The following is a 14,003-nucleotide window of genomic DNA, read 5'->3' on the forward strand; positions in this document are numbered from 1 at the left end:
GCTTCCCATGAGGATGAGGAGGTTTCTAAGAGGAACCGCGAAACAATGAAAGATCTAAGAGAACGCTTTATTTTTACCTACTATCTTTCTATGCAGGATCTCTGCACAATTCACAGAGAATCCATTGTAAGCTGCAGAGGAAAAAAAGGTTTTTTAAGCCAAGATTTAAAAACAGGAAGTGACTCAGCTGCTCTGAGGAAGACAAAGAAAGAATATTCTTCGTAGACGTGGGGTGGCCGACGCAAGACCAAGCCCCCTCCTTGCCCCCAGACCGGTGGCGGGCCAGGACAGCACGCCAGGCACAGAGCAAGGCACGATGCGGCCAGGAGAAAAATAAATGTCAGGACCCCCGCTCCCCCCTGTAAAGCCATATTATTACTAGAGGGTTCCTCCTGGTGATAAAAAGCTTTCTTTCCCCCCACTGGAAAATACTTGAATAGATCATTATACATCTGCGGTAATGGCATGTTGCATCTCCTTGCCAGATCCACAATATCGTGCTTGTTCAATGTGGGAAGCTGTTTAAAAATGACTTTCCTATTAGAGTATATAGCTTAGTCTCTAGATGGAAAAAGCCAGATCAGAGATATAGCATTTATAAAACTGGCTGGTTAAAAAGATAAAAGTGAGATAACAGACGTCAATTTTTCACCATAAATCTCGGGGTTTACTACAACATTAAAATTTCCAGTAAAAGCAGGGTTTTATATACCTGAACTCTAATGGCCTATTCTGAAAATATTTATGTCAGGAAAAGCATGGTATTTGCATGCCAAAAGCAATTTTAGTGCCAATGTTTAGCATTCCCTTCCCATTTAACTCTTTCCAATCTACTTCACAAATGTCAGATGCACTTTTCCTACCTACCCAGTCCTCCTCCACATGTGGAGTTTAGAAAGAGGAAACTCCAGGTTGAGTTTTCAGATCAATTAATGGCGAAAAGTTGGACACTTCTAATAACAGTCCACTGCACAAAATACTCGTGTAATGGCTTAGAATAGAACTCACAGTCTGCTCAACCACTGATTTTATCTCTGTGCTTCGCGTGCATACCTATTAATTTCAAGGAGAATTAACTGCCTAACCAAAGTGAATGACAAAGGCAACAGGACAGGGAATTAGGTAACCTAGTGCCACAGCTCAGAAATAATGGGTCAAAATTCTCTTCAATTACGTGAGGTTTCTGGAAGTATGGGTAGTACTCGCTTACTTTCATTCTGAAGTTAAAATCAAAGCATGCGCCTTTGGCAGCCAAGTGTCTTCAGCCTCCTCTGTCTTCAAGTCATAGGTATTTTTATTCTGTGAGAAGGGAGGGCATTTGACACCTAGCTGGACATACACAGCAGTCTGCAGGATGGATACAGCAGAGGAGTATCAATTTGACCTACTTATTCTACTATAAAGTAATTGTATTTAGGTATCCTGGCTAACAGACTTAAATGGGACTCTCAGAGGTACAAAAGTTGATATTACTTCAGTATTTGCAAACTGCAATTTCCTAAATTTAAGAAAGGTTTAAAATCATACGCTGATTTTTAGCAAAATTTTTCTTTTTTCCCTACTTCATACTAGCATGTACAGGCCACAGCTTTTCAGGATAATCCAGTAATATAAACATAACTTCTCAAAATATAGCAAACATATAGGAACACAGCTAGTCTACACTTGCCTTATCTCTTGGGGCCTTCAGGTTTGGGATTTTTTGTTTGTTTGTTTGTTTGTAGGGAATAATATTAGATTTCAGCATCTGTCACCATCAAGAAAAAAATTCATCCCTGGCTCCCACATGAAAACATTGTAACCAATGCATAGTTACTGAACCATGATGCCTTAATGATCATTACACAAATCAACTTTTTTTTATTTGAAATAACGAAATTAGGAATGTGCTTCCATAATTATTTGAATCAGACTGTCAAGTTAGAAATTTAATAAAATCTCAATATGATTAAATTGTTAAAGTAATGTATACCACACAGATCTATGTACGTGGGGGTTCTTTTTGTTTTGACTTATTCAGGTATGCCAATTAAATTTCAGCAAACAACACTGTAAATAATGCCCTACTTCCACCAAATTCTAAAATATCTGGGAGCAGACACCCATCATGTGGTATCTTTCATCTTTATGCTGTTTTCTAAAGCTCTCTTTCCAAAATAGCCTAATAAAATAAAAGTAGGCCTATTAGGCAGACCAAACTCAATAAAAAATGCAAGATTTTAAATATGGACATTAGGTGGGTTTTGCCAATTATGGTTCTAAAACCCAGAAAAGAAATTGTGCATTCAAGCAACTTGAACTAGTCATCTTCCTTAGATCCTATGTATAAACATAGTAACTGATAAAGTTCATATTTTGATTTAATAGACATTTTATAGACAATATGTTGATCCTTACAATCCTTAAGGGTCCTTAAAATCATTAAATATATAGAAATCCTTAAAACAGATAGAATGCATATGTTCTTATAAAGCAAAAGAATTTTCTATCAGAAAGAACTGTGTAGCTAAACTCCTGAAATCATTCAAGCCCATGCACCAGAAGCACCCTTTCCTTTGGGAAAGCCACCACGCAGTTTTTGAGGAAACCGCTGCCACAGCGCATTGTGAAACTGCTCATATGTAAATTATCACTCATCTAAGCCAGGGCATGATCTTACTAATATCACTGAAATCTCTTCCTGCTTTCGTCATTCCTTCCTTGCCTTACCTTGCACTAAAACCTCTGCTGAACCAAGCCTCTATCATCTAGTTTGTCAAGCAGCAGGCCCATATATGGTCCTCTGCGAACCAGGTAACTGTTATCAAAGGCACTAATGCAACACAAGGGAACATGCTAAATTTTTACCTCCGCATTACCTAAATAGAAACTTCTGTAGCGCATCGTTTAATAGCTATTCTGCTCAAAGTGCTCTAGTCAGCAGAATGTTATCTGCAGTGCCTTGGCTCAGGCAAGCCCAGCCACCTTGCAGATGCTGGCTATTTAGAAGCCCTTTCTAATGTTGACACAAATCAGTTTCTTTAAAAAAAAAAAGTCCTCTAGCAAATAACTACCTTTGTGCACTGGAGGACCTGCTCTGGATCACGTACTGTTCCATACTGTAACTCCAATAGTTTATATTCAGCAGTTAATCACATTTTTATATCCAAAATAAAAGGATAGGAATGTTCAATTTTTGCCAGGTTTAGAAACAAAGATTTTAACTGATATATCATTTTCTACTACATGTCCTCCAGACTCTTCATTTTAACTGGAAGTGATAATCCCAGAATTTCCATTTCTGAGTGGGAAACCAACATTCCCAAATAGAAAAGGCAATGAACCTCTTCATGAACCATTTAAGAGCCTCTTAAAGAACTTTTAAGACAAGTTCCTTTTTTTGTGTGTGAGAAAGATCTTTTCCCTAAGAAATAGTTCTCCTTTGTACTGTAGGCAAGCTCCAATGTAGAATTTTTTACACTACAGCTATTGCCTATAGCATACATGGCTTGCTACACACTTAAGAAAAAATACTGAGTGGCTGATTAGCAGTTACATGGATAGAAAAAACCAAACGCTTTCAGATTACCTCTGGGGTTATTTCTGCAAAGCAGATTTCTACTACAAATGGCACTTTGGCTAACTACTTACTGTTACTCTGTCCTTGGGAAGGTATCAGTCTTGAAAACTTGCTTACTGCATAAATTAACATTACATTGCTTAAATTCAGGAGAAAAGTAACCTCTGAGAATAAGGGCCTAATCTCTACAATGAAAAGGAAGATAACTGAGTGTTTTCTTTTGTTTTGTATACTCACAACATAGTTTGTATAAGAGTCTAAATTTTATACCAATGCTCTCTCTCTCACACACACACACACAAAAAGAAAAAAGGAAAGAAAAAAAGAGAAAAGCACCTCATCCTCTGGAAACTTTTGTGCCTCTCTTTGATTACCTGCACCTTCTAAAATCCACATTGGAAGCGCTGTCCTGCCTAAAAATTTTAAGATTATATACTTCAATAAATACATTATCACACAAATCAAACCAGATCAAAATCATATGGGCTGATAAATCAGATTCATACCTTAACTCTGCTGAGAATTGCAAAGGAAAGAGGAAGGTGTAGAAAACGGACCATTCTCTAACTCCTAGTCTTGACATGCAAATAAAGACATCTGAGGAGCACACAGGTTGGAAGCTGCTGTAACATTCTATCATAATTAGAAACATTTCAAGAGCCCTGTAATTTCCAATCAAAATTACAGTAATTTCCGATATACAAGCCATGATTCATGACAGAATTTTTACATTCCATGGGAGATTGTAGTGGCCTGATGTATGACACACTGAGTACAGCACTAACATAAACAATTCAGTTTAATGTTTAAACAGCACTTGGTGTTTAGAATCCCACAATAAAAGAAACATATTATTGTAGAAATTATCACTTTGACAGTGATTGAAGGGTAGGCAGGCATGTGGCCTATAAAGCTGTAATTTTTACAGTCCACAGCTTGAGTTTAATCATTTTGATATAACATTTCCAAAATAACCTTTTAAATGTTCCTTACAGTATATAACTTAAGAGACAACATCCTTTCTGTACAAGAAATGGAGTAAACTGCAAAATGTGAACATTGTAGAAATCAGAAGTTAAATAATATTAAGAAGAAAAAAGGCATACAGATACTGAAAGACCAAGAATCAGCTTTCACTGGAAGATGCTAAATTTTTCTATGAAGTAGTTTTAGAAAACTAAAGGAAAAAAATGACTAAATGGACTTAACATTTAATCAGACATGAAAATTTAACCTTGTAGTCATTGGTGCCTTTAACATTTCTTTCAAGTATTGATACAACCACGGGTCTAGTCTTTCCCATTTTTCTGATATGTTTTTCCTTTACTGGTTTGAGTACATTCTCACTTTGGTCATGGTTTCACATACTTTGCCAAACTTTCTTAGAAGACATGTAACTTAGGATAATCATGCCCAACAAGAGAGTATCTTCCTTGCTGAGCTCCCTCTCCTGCCACAAAATTTGACAGAAATATTTCACTTGAAGAAAAGAGAGTATTGTATGACAAAAGGTTCAAAATTGAAAATGCAATGTATATGAGTGCACATGCACAGGTAACCAGCAGTCATTGGACTCCCTAAAAGATCATACATATTTTCTCAGGTTTAACTTGGATGACTGTAACTTGTTTAGACAACTCAGATATCTGTCCCATCTCCACTACACGTCCTCAAGAGTGGGTCCGTTTCACCAAGCTCCATTGCTAACTAACTGTTTTCACAAAACCCAACCCCTCAGCATTCCTGGTTACAGGCACACGCAATTGCAAAACATCACCGCCTCGAGATTAATTGTGTGGCAATACCTATAGCTCACACACAGCTTTTTCCTCATTCACACCAACTACGAATTTATGAAACTGATTCTTTCTAAGCTGTGCAAGACCTGCAAACATACAACAAACTCATCTCACCGATGGGGAAGAGGGAAGACCGTCTCTCAAGAAGCTACTTGTCAACTCGGTCTTTGGACTCAACAGCGAGCTCTAAGTTGTGGCCTGTGCTAATCCAGCCAGTCATTACAGTTCACACAGAAATACATTAAAAACAGACGGGAAAGAAAGCATGCATGACAATGAAGCTGCCGCGTCTGGGAAGCTTTACCTGGCTTTTGGTTGCTGCAACCTTTGCAAACAGCGCTTGAGATACTTTAGCTCTCTTCATTTCCTGCTGAATCTCATCATAAATGGAAGCATTAATGTTCATGGAATTATTTTCTGTTTTTCCATTCCTTTCTGTAGCAATAGTAGCTGTTTTGACCTAGAAAAAATATTTTATGAGACATTTTTTATTATGAAAAAGTTGTTTCTCTCTCTCTCTTTCCCTAGTAGTCACCCTTTCTATTTTATTCAAACCTGTTCAGATATTCTTTCAGCATTCCAGAAATTTAACATTATAAGTTACAGTCTTGTATTTTAGCACTATAAGTTAAGCCACAGTTCAGGCAAATGGGAAACAAGAAAATCCAGCATATTGTAACAGGTGAGTGTAGCTGAAATATGAGTGATTGTTAGCTGACCATTGTGAATTTCATCATAAAACAAGTTAGGTGGAAACCTGTCAAATAGCCTTATGCAGACTTGTGAATCTTTACATGATTCCTCTGCCTCACACAAATTGAGAATTATAACTACAGCATAAAAGAATCTCAAATGAAATAAAAAGTACAGATGCATCTTGATTCATGTTTTATGTCCTGAGCACTCAAATGCATGATAGTGTAGAAAAGTTGTCGCTTTAGGTTTACCTTCTCTTTAACTATTGGGTTAGCAGTTTAATTTTTAAGCTACTTAAAAAAGCAACAATTTAGACTAATGCATATTTAAATTTACTCATTCACAAAACCAAGATGGGGCTTTATTAAAACTATTAAGTCTTGTATTTTGCTTATCTACATCAAATCTACTTTTTTAAATAATGACATCAAATATACTTTTATTTTAAATTGATTCTTGTAGTCTTGGTTAAAAAAAAAAACAAAAACATGAAAACATGACAAAATGATTACTCCACAACTACTTTTATTATTGCTGCACCTGCAGCGTTAAGGAAAACTGGAAAAATAGATCAGTGGAGACATAATGTACAGGACAACATCACCCTTTCCTTCATTGGAAAGCTTCTGGAAATGATGGAAGCTATGTTTCAACACCAAGAAGCATCACATCAAGGTTATAGTGCAGTTTCTGCAGCATCACTTGAGAGGGACAGAAAATTAGTAGTATTTTGAGCATTTTCCCAGAGTATCCCTACAATAGTATCCATAGTTATGGATAACATTTTTCTTTAGCAGCTATGCTGGCAATTGCCTGACAATAGCGGACCTACAGATGAAGGGGAAGACTGGATTTCTGCCAGGTGATGATGCAAAGTCCAGCTTTTTGATTTTGATTCAAACTTACCAATTCATACTGAAATTGTTGAGAGCTGAATTAACTTAGCCATTTAGAAGTTAGATGTGTAGTCTAAGTTCTTTTTGAAACCCCTCAGGGTTCAAAGGGAAACGATGATGACATGATAATTTATCTGTTAATCTCACTCTGCATGAGCTTTCAATGTCATAGGATCTCATGTATGAGTCAAAGGGTTTGGATGAGAGTCACACTTAGGCAAACCATCAGCCCAATTTTGCCTCGAAATGTCAGCATGCTCAGTTTATGGTAGTACCCTCTACGGTACCTTTAAGATAAAATAATCTAGTCCAGAACCTGTGAGTGCATGCCACTTCTGCATGAATGAGTCCGTTTTGTCTATTAGGTGTTACAGGAGCAATGCTGGCACATGCCCTTCAGCTGCAAATGGGAAAACCTCAACAAGAACAAAGCATATGTACATGCTTCCTCCAACTGCCTCCTACTGGTAGGCATTAGACTTTCCAGTGTTCAAAACCAGGAGTACTAAATGACACAAGAAATGTAGAAAAATACCAGGATGTTGCATGTGGTATACCATATGATTTGTTTTCATTTAAAAGCAATTTACAGCTTGTGGCAATGACTGGAAGAGTACAGTATGGCATTTTACATATGATACCATAGTAGGTGATGGCCAAGCCTAGGCTAACAGAAACATTGGAGATGCCTGCATGGAGGCATTGGAGTGGGCAACATGAGGAACAGCACCATGAACCTCCACTTTTCAGGTGGGAAATGCAGAGTGGGAAAATACATGCTCCATTCTGAGCAAATTAACCTTGGGCAAGAGCAGGTGCATCTCCTGAATACCACATAGCACCACCATCTGCAAATTACAAATGAAAAGGACCCACTGGAAGAAAACTGATAACCAATGGCAATGTTATATACTGTAGTATACTGCAGTATATACTACTGGAGACAGCTTTCACTGTTTGCATGCAAAAACTAGGCTAAGCTAAATTAGTAAATTAAAAAGTGATGGCTTTGAGGTCAACACATCCTCTTGGACCATACATTTGAACTCTGTCAGAGTTAATTCAGTCCTTCCAAAAGAAGTACTTCTAACTTGTAATCAGTCTTTCAAGGTCCTTTAGGGCAGAAAAGAAGATGAAGGTACTCTGGTAGAACATGAAATGGGAAAGAAATACTTTGATTTCGTGATCCTGATCAAAATGTCTTTTCTTCCATAAGCATGCTGCCTTTTTGATTGTTACTCGGTTTCAAAAAAATAGCTCCATGTTGTAGCAATTCTTCACAGACCACTAAAATGAATTGTGGAGTGAATACTCAGGTCATTAAAACACAAGTCTTCTGCACAATGTTGGTGACATGATTTAAATCATGAATCTTTGCCCACACTTGTCAATGCATGATTTAATATGGATATGCATTTAAATCAGGGGAACTACTGAAAATCCCCATTCTGGTAGGCAAATCTCATCTATCTTTTTACAGGTACAACACAAAGCTCAACTTTGCAGCATCTACTGTGTCACTAAGTTAAAAGAAAGATTCCTGTTGCCTTCTGTTGATACTGAACAGGGAACTGAGCAACAGAAAACATCTGCATCAAAATACCAGACTAGCTCAAAGAGCTTTGGGAGATTGAAATTCTTGAATTTGTAAACTAATTGTCTTGGGGACTATCAAGAGTTGTTGTTTACAGTCACACCCTCTCCCTCTCCCATTTACATAGCAGAATTTTTACATATAGAAATTCTTCCCCAGCCTCTTAACAATTTCTTTCTAAAGACCAGGAATAGACTATGGCTGGACTAGATGGGCCATTGCTTTGCTCTGGTCTGATGAATACCATGTAATAATGCTAATTAACCTCTTGGTGAATACCTGTATGAAAGACTGTTTCATAATTTGTACACAGCAAGCATCTAATCTGTTGTGCAAAATAGATAGAATGGGGTTCAAGGTAGGTTCTTAAAGATGGGTTCTTAGAATTGGGTTTAAGATAGAGGCTGATCAAATTTATGTTGAAAAAAACACCCTCCTCCTAAAAAACAAAACAAAACAAAACAAAACAAACAAACAAAAACCCATGCAACTTAAGGACTTGGGAGAAGGTGGAAAAAAATCATTCTGGAAAGAAAAACACAACAAAACGTAATCTCTCATCCCATTCACACTTAAACACAACATCTCACCCCAGCAACACTTATACCTACATTTTCTGGTTTGAAAAGAAACTATAGATCAGCTAAACTGTTTGTGAAAATAATCACATTTTCTTAATATTAACTGAATAAGGGAGCAGTACTTTACAAATTTGTCACACCAAGAATTAAAATCTGTCTGGCCCTCTTCTTATCACAATCAATTTAGTCATTTAAAAATACCTGTAAAAAAACTAACACATCCTTCCCCTGCTGGCCTGCCCAGATACATATTTCATCATCAAATAAGATTGATCACAGTCATGAGAACTTCTGGATTTATTCAATTTTCCTAAATAAAGGATAGGTGTTTGTTGAACCAATCTGAATAAGTTTCCACAAATACGGAAGCTCACTTTTTCACCATCAAAACTGAAACAAAATCTCTTATAACATATTCTCATAAGTACTGTTTTAGCTTGGGAACAAAAATCTTCTTTAATCCTGGTTTAGCTTTTAATATTACATCGTACATTAAAATTCATAAAGTAGTTCATTCCAGGCAAAACAAACTACTTTTCAGTTCTGGTCTGCAAATAGCACAGGAGGTACAATAAATGCTGTTGCTTTCAGAACAGCTTTTATCAGGACAGGGTTTACTACTCCATTATTACAGTGGCGCCTGGAAGAGCAGTTATAGTTAAGTGTCAGTGTTTCCATTAACTCTCCTCCATGGTGGTTTTTGCAAAGGGAGAGGGTTGCATTTAATATTTTGTTCATTGTGAGTTTCATTAAAATGTAATTTGGCACAAAGACTATCAACCTAAATCTCAAATTGTTGAGAGACTTAGAAATACAAATTTTGCTCGTGGCTAAGTGTGACTCGTGTGTATGTTTGAATTCCAGGACTCCACAGTGATGTTTAGGGCGAGCTGGAGATATCCAGAGTTCCCTGAATTGGAGATTCAGTAGTCTGAAAAACTAGCAAGACACTGTCCTCAAGACCAGTCTTTCAAGAGTAACATCATATGATGGTTCTGGGACCCAGGCTGAAACTGCTTTAGTGGCCAAGAAAACTTGACATTCTTCTGAAAGGTCCTGTAATTAACTCTGTTCTTTAGCTGTGAAATTGCCCAAGACCACTTGAGACAGACTGAGACATTACCTTGGCAGAAAGAGGTAAGTTAGGATGAAGGGTTTGCCTTTGCTCTGAATTACCTGGACTTTGGGAGCAGGGACAGATATTAAGAATGACCCGTATTTTATCTGCAGCCAGAGGTAGGCCAAGATTACATTTATGAAAATGAAGGTTTCCTTAAACTGAGTGTGCAGAACAATGACTCATGCAAGATTTGTGGATACGTCTTAAAACATTGCCTTGTTAAGATTATATTCTGCCCTTGACTTGCATGTACTCTATTTTTACATAGGATGAAAATGAGCCCAAAGAGTTAGCAGGAATTTTCTTTGGGGCACAGAGGTTGGGGGAGGGAATTCTCCAGCTCTGCCAAAATGGTTTATTTGTCTTCTGAAAAGAAACCACTCCTAACTGCAGAAAGGCTAAAAATATTCTGAAACCCAAATATTCTGAAAAAGAAAATCTAAGACTTGTTTGCCCTTCTCCTATGGAGAAGGGACCCTTTTTCATCCCAAAGCATTCAATGGGCTCTGATCCCCAGTGGGCACCACCCAATCTCTGAACACAGCTCGACACTTAACAGTGCCTAAAGTATCCCACTCTCTCTCTTTCCCATGCAACACATACTAGTCCTATCCCTTGAGCTTGACTTAGGAATACTCAGAAAGGACCTGTGTGGTAAGTTAAAGGTGTTGAATAATAATAATAAAAAAACCTAAAAAAACAACAGGAATAAGAGAAATACAACAAAAAAAGATTCCCCCCCCCCTTCCTGCTAGGTTGGAGGAGTTGAACTACGTCTCCATGCAGTACCTAGCTACTCGAGATGCTAATATTTACAAGCTTGAATACCCCAGGAAAAAGTTTAACACAGAGCTTTTGTCACAGGAAAGTGGCAAGATGAACATTAAGGAAAAATTCTTGTGCACGCTGTCCCCTCACAGTCAGACCTCCAGTGTAGAAGATAGCAGCAGCCTGACCTGCTTGGGAGCCATACATGTATCCTGATAACTCAGGCATTAGAGGCTAATGATTTCAATTTTAAAAAAATAAAAGAAAGGAAAAAAGAAAGGAAGAATGATTGCTTTTTTGTTTAAGTTAGGAAGAAGGGAGAAGTATGAGAAACAAAGAGCTTCTTAAAGGATTTCAAAAAAAGAACTGGAAACAATCCAGACACATTAGTTCAAGTAGCAACTACTGAGAATGCTGTAAAAATGAGATAAATTCAACATAGTTCCCTCTAACTCAGGCACCAGAGTTTAGACTTGGTGTGTTCCTACTATCCTATCAGACCTCCAAGGTCACGCTTGCTGTTTTGGCATGTAACCATATGCATAATTCACACAGAGCAAGCCCAGCCACTAAATGGTTAAGTCTGCTCTACTGTCTGGCCACCAGTTGGCAACACAAAAATGCAAAATAGATCCTTTTCAGGATGTTTATTTTCACATCCTTCCGAAACTGATAACTTGCAATTGCAAAATAAACCTTCATGTGTGGCATATTAGCTCCCATTTTTCATGGTTTCATAGTTTAATTGTTTCAAACGTTACATTAGTCTAAAGATTTAATATTAAATACATTGGCTCTTGTATAAATTTTGCTGTCAGGATAAATGGTCTGTTCTGTCTTTCAGTAGTTGTCCAAAAAGTTCACAGCTAAGCTAGAAAAACATTATGCTGTATTCCTGTATAGCAAACTTCAAATAATTGCTTAGAATAAATTCTGTAGTTGTAAGGATGCTAATAGTTTTATTTCCTCAGTATAAAATATTTAATAAAATGTGGACATTTTTGAGCTGGTGGTGGTATCAGAGTTAATAATTCTGTGGTAGTATGACTACAAATTATTTCTGCTATGATTTATAAAATTGTATTTGCTAGTGCAATTACTAGAATAATTTAATTATTATTTCTAGCATTAAGTTTTGTACTTATGTTACTAACATGGATATCTTAATTTTGAAAATTAGGTCTCAGAACATTTAGTAGCAGGTGGCAAGTGCTATATGTGCTTATAGGTGGATCATTCCAGCAATATGTGAAAAGGTCATGCAAGAACCCAACTCAGAGATTTCTACATGCTGGTCTGCACAAATCCATGCATTAGGTAAAGTAGACGTTTTGTAGCATGACAGAGAACAACATAACAACTAGAAAAATCATTTTATTCTATAGAGCTCTAGTGTTAACCTATAAGGTTTCAGTTTTAACCTGTTTTCCTGTTAAACAAAGCAAAACTGTATGCTTTTTGCACTTTGAACGGTCTCTTTTTATGTTATGATGTTAACTGTACCCCTGATTCCCGTTAAAAGAACAAAATGTAAATATACACAAGAACGTGGCAGAATGATCCATCCCTTCCCCAAATCTGGATTACAGTATGTATTGTCAGTAAAAAACTCACTTCCTTTCTGGCTGCAAGGCATTTGTACAGTTTAAAGTGTGAATTGAAACCAATTCAAGGACTACCTCTGACTTGACATTCTTCTGAAAAGTCCTGTAATTAACTCTGTTCTTTAGCTGTGAAATTGCCCAAGACCACTTGAGACAGACTGAGACATTACCTTGGCAAAAAGAGATAAGTTAGGATGAAGGGTTTGCCTTTGCTCTGAATTACCTGGACTGTGGGAGCAGGGACAGATATTAAACCAAACTCAAATATTATTTTAAATAGAGTTATCTGTATTTAACTATTTCTCACTAAAGCAGTACTATGTAAATAGACTCTCATCCTTTATCTTGAATACTATCTATAGTGGATTTCCCAGACTAAACTCAGTTAATGATAACAAAACTAGACAATTAGCACAGCCTGTTCCTTCTGCAAAAAAAAAAAATTCCTCTTCTCATGAAAAGTACTAGAGCAGGTCAGAAGTGATCTTCTGTCCTCCCTTTCCCTACATTTTTGTTATTTATTACTCTTACTGTGGTCTTTAACACCCATTAGCTGCAGAAAATTTAGAAAAATAATCTGTGGGAATTTATAGTATTGCAAATGAGTACAGAATATAGTCACAGGCACATGTTTGAGCCTGGCTAGTCAAAGACTGCTCCTATCACCACAAAATTCCCACAATCCCAAAGCCTTGCTTTTTTCCTTTCTTTTTGGCATAGCTCATCTGGATAGTATATATTTAGCATGTTTCCCACATATCTGTGCCTCAGTTTGCTTTGTCCTTGCAAAGCTACAACCTTAAGCCACAGCAATGCAGGTTATTTCAGGAAAGGTATATCATTTCTGGAATGTTTCATTCACAACAGCACATTGTGGAAATCCTATGCATTCCTATGGCTCACACCTATATTTTTCATACACCCTAAACTGGCATAAATTCTAGAGTTTCTTTGACAGACATAAGGACTGCAACACTGCATTTCTGGATCCCAGTCTGTCAAACTTACTCATTTTTTGGAGCATTAAACAAATAGACCCACTAGATTTTGCAGAAATCAATAGGAGCTTCATTTGAATGAGCACTGAATTAAGATTTAATGAACATATCCCAATCTTCCAGAGCGATGGATACAGCAAGACTGTTATGCTCCAGCAGAGTGATTGAATGGATGCCATTTGGACATACAGGCATAAATTAGAAGAGCGTTGCAAGCTGTCAATGGCTTGACTTAGTGAAGGAAAACCCAACATTTTGAGAGGGAACAGTCTCTCCCCCATGCCTTTAGCTTTTTGTTTTCTGGAAGATAATTTTTAAGGCAATATGATGTACTAAGTGATACTTCGACTTTCATTCCCACTCAGTTCAGTTATCCAAATCCTTTAAA

General features: G+C 37.1%; 1 protein-coding gene across 1 annotated transcript in view; it reads right to left on the reverse strand.

Annotated features, from left to right (window-relative positions):
- SATB1 (SATB homeobox 1) overlaps positions 1 to 14,003 on the reverse strand; it is a 70,927-nt gene that overhangs the window by 20,536 nt on the left and 36,388 nt on the right. Inside the window, exon 8 of the mRNA XM_062567829.1 lies at positions 5,663 to 5,818. Within this exon, the coding sequence (XP_062423813.1) occupies positions 5,663 to 5,818 (156 nt within the window). The remainder of the gene's footprint in view (positions 1 to 5,662; positions 5,819 to 14,003) is intronic.

Source organism: Rhea pennata, chromosome 2, assembly GCF_028389875.1.
Source record: "Rhea pennata isolate bPtePen1 chromosome 2, bPtePen1.pri, whole genome shotgun sequence".
Classification (NCBI taxonomy): domain Eukaryota; kingdom Metazoa; phylum Chordata; class Aves; order Rheiformes; family Rheidae; genus Rhea; species Rhea pennata.